The sequence below is a fragment of the Cryptomeria japonica genome, chromosome 11, assembly GCF_030272615.1.
Source record: "Cryptomeria japonica chromosome 11, Sugi_1.0, whole genome shotgun sequence".
Taxonomy (NCBI): domain Eukaryota; kingdom Viridiplantae; phylum Streptophyta; class Pinopsida; order Cupressales; family Cupressaceae; genus Cryptomeria; species Cryptomeria japonica.
The window spans coordinates 56,677,126-56,680,778 of NC_081415.1; the positions used below are offsets into that span (position 1 = coordinate 56,677,126).

General features: G+C 35.5%; 1 protein-coding gene across 1 annotated transcript; it reads left to right on the forward strand.

Moving 5' to 3' along the window:
- The first annotated feature begins 394 nt into the window (after nucleotides 1–394).
- Nucleotides 395–2,256, forward strand: LOC131051325 (xanthotoxin 5-hydroxylase CYP82C4-like). Its single transcript, XM_057985786.1, has 2 exons — nucleotides 395–1,333; nucleotides 1,545–2,256. Exons 1-2 carry the CDS (start codon nucleotides 416–418, stop codon nucleotides 2,172–2,174), a joined length of 1,548 nt encoding a protein of 515 aa, XP_057841769.1. The 5' UTR covers nucleotides 395–415; the 3' UTR covers nucleotides 2,175–2,256.
- Nucleotides 2,257–3,653: the final 1,397 nt, after the last annotated feature.

Below are 3,653 nucleotides of genomic sequence, written 5' to 3' on the forward strand. Positions count from 1 at the left end.
AGATACTTTCAATTTACCATAGAAACAAACATTTTAAGGAATCTCCGCGAGTTTTGTCGTTTATAGACAGCGCAATGGAATTCATTCGTTCATTCGTGTGGAAATTTCAGCGCACGCCTCACACCTCTTTTGAATGGACGTTAACATCTTCTGCTTCAAACCACCAATTTCAATGCATGCCCGCTCAAACCTTGAATTTTCTTTCCTATACAAAATATTCTGTTTTATTTTAAATTGGAGGAAAACTTCAGTCAAGCACGTATCTCTCTCACGCATTTCAATTGGAATGGATTTCTCTCGCGCCTTTGACTGTCTTGCCAGTCTTTCTTTACTTTCTGCCAAGATATTCACTATATATATAGACTACATAGTCATGATACTCCAAATAGCAGTGAGCAAGCAAAGAGCTTTAAGCATGGAGCTAACATCAATATCATGGCCTGTTATTCTGGTAGGAGCTGCAACAATCTATGTTGCACTCATTCTACTAAAAAGCCTTGCAAGTAATAAGACCAGTTTCCCACTACCTCCAGGCCCCAGAGCTCTTCCTGTAATAGGCCACTTTCATCTTCTCTTTGATAAAACCAGGCCAATTCACCAGATTCTAGCAACAATGGCAAAACGCTATGGACCTGTTCTGCAGGTCAAATTTGGTAGCAAGCCCGTTTTGGTTATAAGCTCTGCAGAATTAGCAAGAGAATGTTTTACATTGAATGACAAGGCTCTGGCATCAAAACCCGTTCTTTCACAAGGCAAGCATTTGGGCTACAATTATTCTATGGTTGCTTGGGCTCCTTATGGCCCCTACTGGAGAACTGCTAGAAAAGTTTGTGTGGTTGAGCTTCTATCCCCCAAAAGAATTCAGTCTTTTGCCCACAATAGAATGCAACAACTTCGCAAAGGAGTGAATACTATGTTTCAGCAGGCTCAGCAGGAGAGTAGTGTTAACATGAAGAGGTTTTTCTCCCAATTGAATTTTAAGACTCTCATGTCTATGATTATCAATGAGAAGTATTTTGGAGAGGCCTCAGGGGTTTCAGAAGAGATTGTTTCTGAGGCTATTGAAGAGTCCTTTGTGTATCATGGGTGTGTGAATATTGGGGATTATATTCCCTGGTTGAAGTGGCTTGATTTGCAAGGGTATGAGAAGGCTATGATAAGGGTACAAACACAAATAGACTTGTTTATGCAGAAAATATTGGAGAAGCATAGGGAGAAAGGATCAAAAGATGGGGAAGAGGCGGAAGACTTTGTTGATGTGCTCATTCAACAGGCAGATTTGAATGCCCAAGCAATTCCTGATAAAGATGAATTCATTAAGGCAACTACTGGTGTAAGTGTTTTCATTTTGCCATTTCTTAATAATTTTGCTTCACTTTTAACTACCCATGTTCATTATTATTGTTGTTTCTGATTTATCATAAATGTTTTCACATTACACATTGTCATTTCTTAACAACTTTGATTCAATATATTGTAACTTTAAATTTTATAAATTTAGATTTTATCTATTTCCCTTGTTATTAATATTTCTATGTTTGCAGATTATGTTTAGTGCAGGTTCTGATACACTTTCAGTTGCCATGGAATGGGCATTGTCATTGTTATTACAACATCCACATGCAATGAAGAAGGTACAAGAGGAACTTGATTCTAAAGTTGGACGCAACAGACTGGTGGAGGATTCAGACATACCCCAGCTAAAATACTTGCAAGCAATAGTGAGAGAGAGTTTGCGCCTTCACCCATCAGCACCTTTGCTTTCAGTACATGAATCTGTTGAGGATTGCACAGTGGGAGGTTATCATATTCCTGCAGGAACAATGCTATTTGTAAATGCATGGGCAATTCATAGGGACCCAAAATTGTGGGACAAACCACTAGAGTTTATGCCAGAGCGTTTTATGGATAGGGAGATAGACGTATACAACATACAAATGAAAGCTGATGACTCAGAGATAATTCCATTTGGGGCAGGGAGAAGAGGATGCCCAGGTGCAGTATTGGCAATGAATATGGTGCAACTGACTCTTGCAACTTTCTTACATAGCTTTGAGTGGTCTATTCCAGCTGGAAAAGTTATTGACATGAACGAAGGGGTTGGCTTGACAATGCCAAGGGTGGTACCTCTGGAGGCTACCGTCAAACCTCGTCTCTCCCATCATCTATACTAGAGATAGCTCTAGCATGTTAATGCAATGTTTTTACAAACTCGCTACTATATTTAATGTTAAATGGCCATATAGGTGTTGTTTATTGTTTGTTCCAAAATTTTAATTTAGGGCATTTACCTTGTGATTGAAGAATGGTGAGTGATGCGAGCATCCATAATTATATTAATTAAAAAAAATTTGAAATACAAAAATAAAAGTCAAAAGGTCATATAATTAGCCAGCCAAGAAAAGTCATAGACTATTGCTGATTATAGAACCGAAATTCAAAAATTACATTATTAAAAAAAAAATAAAAATTGAAATACCTTAAAAAAAATAGAGAGAGGAGAAAATCAATCGCTGTCATAGCTACTATTAGCCAAAGGAGAGGTGGAGGACTAGTGAGGCAATAGTAGTAGGGGCATTGATTTGAATCCCATCCACACTGGCAATGAAGTCATGGAATCGGTAAATTGATATGAATTTTCTCTAATTGAAGAAAAAATTGGAAACCAACAATAATAGCAACATTGTAAAGATCATTTTGTTGAATAATTTCTCCTTTTAGAGGGACATGTATTGGAAATTATGGATGGTGCATCAAAATTTGGTAGAGGATGTCAAGGAGAACAACTTGAGGTAGGTGAAGAGTGTCACATCCCTCTTAGTTATCCTAGCTTAATCACTAAATTATTGCATTAATTGTCTAATATCAAGCAATTAGGAAAGATAATTGATTATGTTAAGTATTACTTAAAGGTTAAATAAGAATGATTATGATGATGATGATTAACCATGTGTTCTATTTTCGTAAGGATGACATGAATTAATAACACTCTTTCAAGTTGGAGAGAGAGAGAGTTTATCATCAAGGAATAGGTTCTAGTTGGTGGAGGTAAACTGTCATGATGGAATCTATGCACCCACACACACTTAGACTCATGTGTGTGTGTGTGAAACACACACACACACACACAATAAAATGGAGAATTTTAAGTTTTGATATCTAAATAATTACATAATTTTATGAATGGTGCTTACATACAATTATATGAGTATATTATCTTTTTATAGATCTACGGTAATTAATAATTCTAGAAGCCTATATTATCATTGGGTCATGAACCAACATAGCACAAGATTGTGCTATTAGTGATACATAGTATATTAATACATTCAATCAATGAGCCCAAACTAAATGGACACAAGAATGTAAAGTTTACCATTACAATTATATAGATACCACATAGATACATATACTATATTTTTTTAACATGTAAGTAAGTATGTTTTGTCTACAATGGCTCAAATATTTACTATCACATATAATGTATAGAATGCACCTCGAGCTTTAAGAAATATATTAATGTCTTACCTGTGGAAATAAACTTCACTTATGTGTATTCACACATAAATATAGGTGTCTATTTATTTATCATAAAAAAATAAAATTATGATATATTAAGCCCATTAAATCATTTTGTATAAAATAATTTTCCT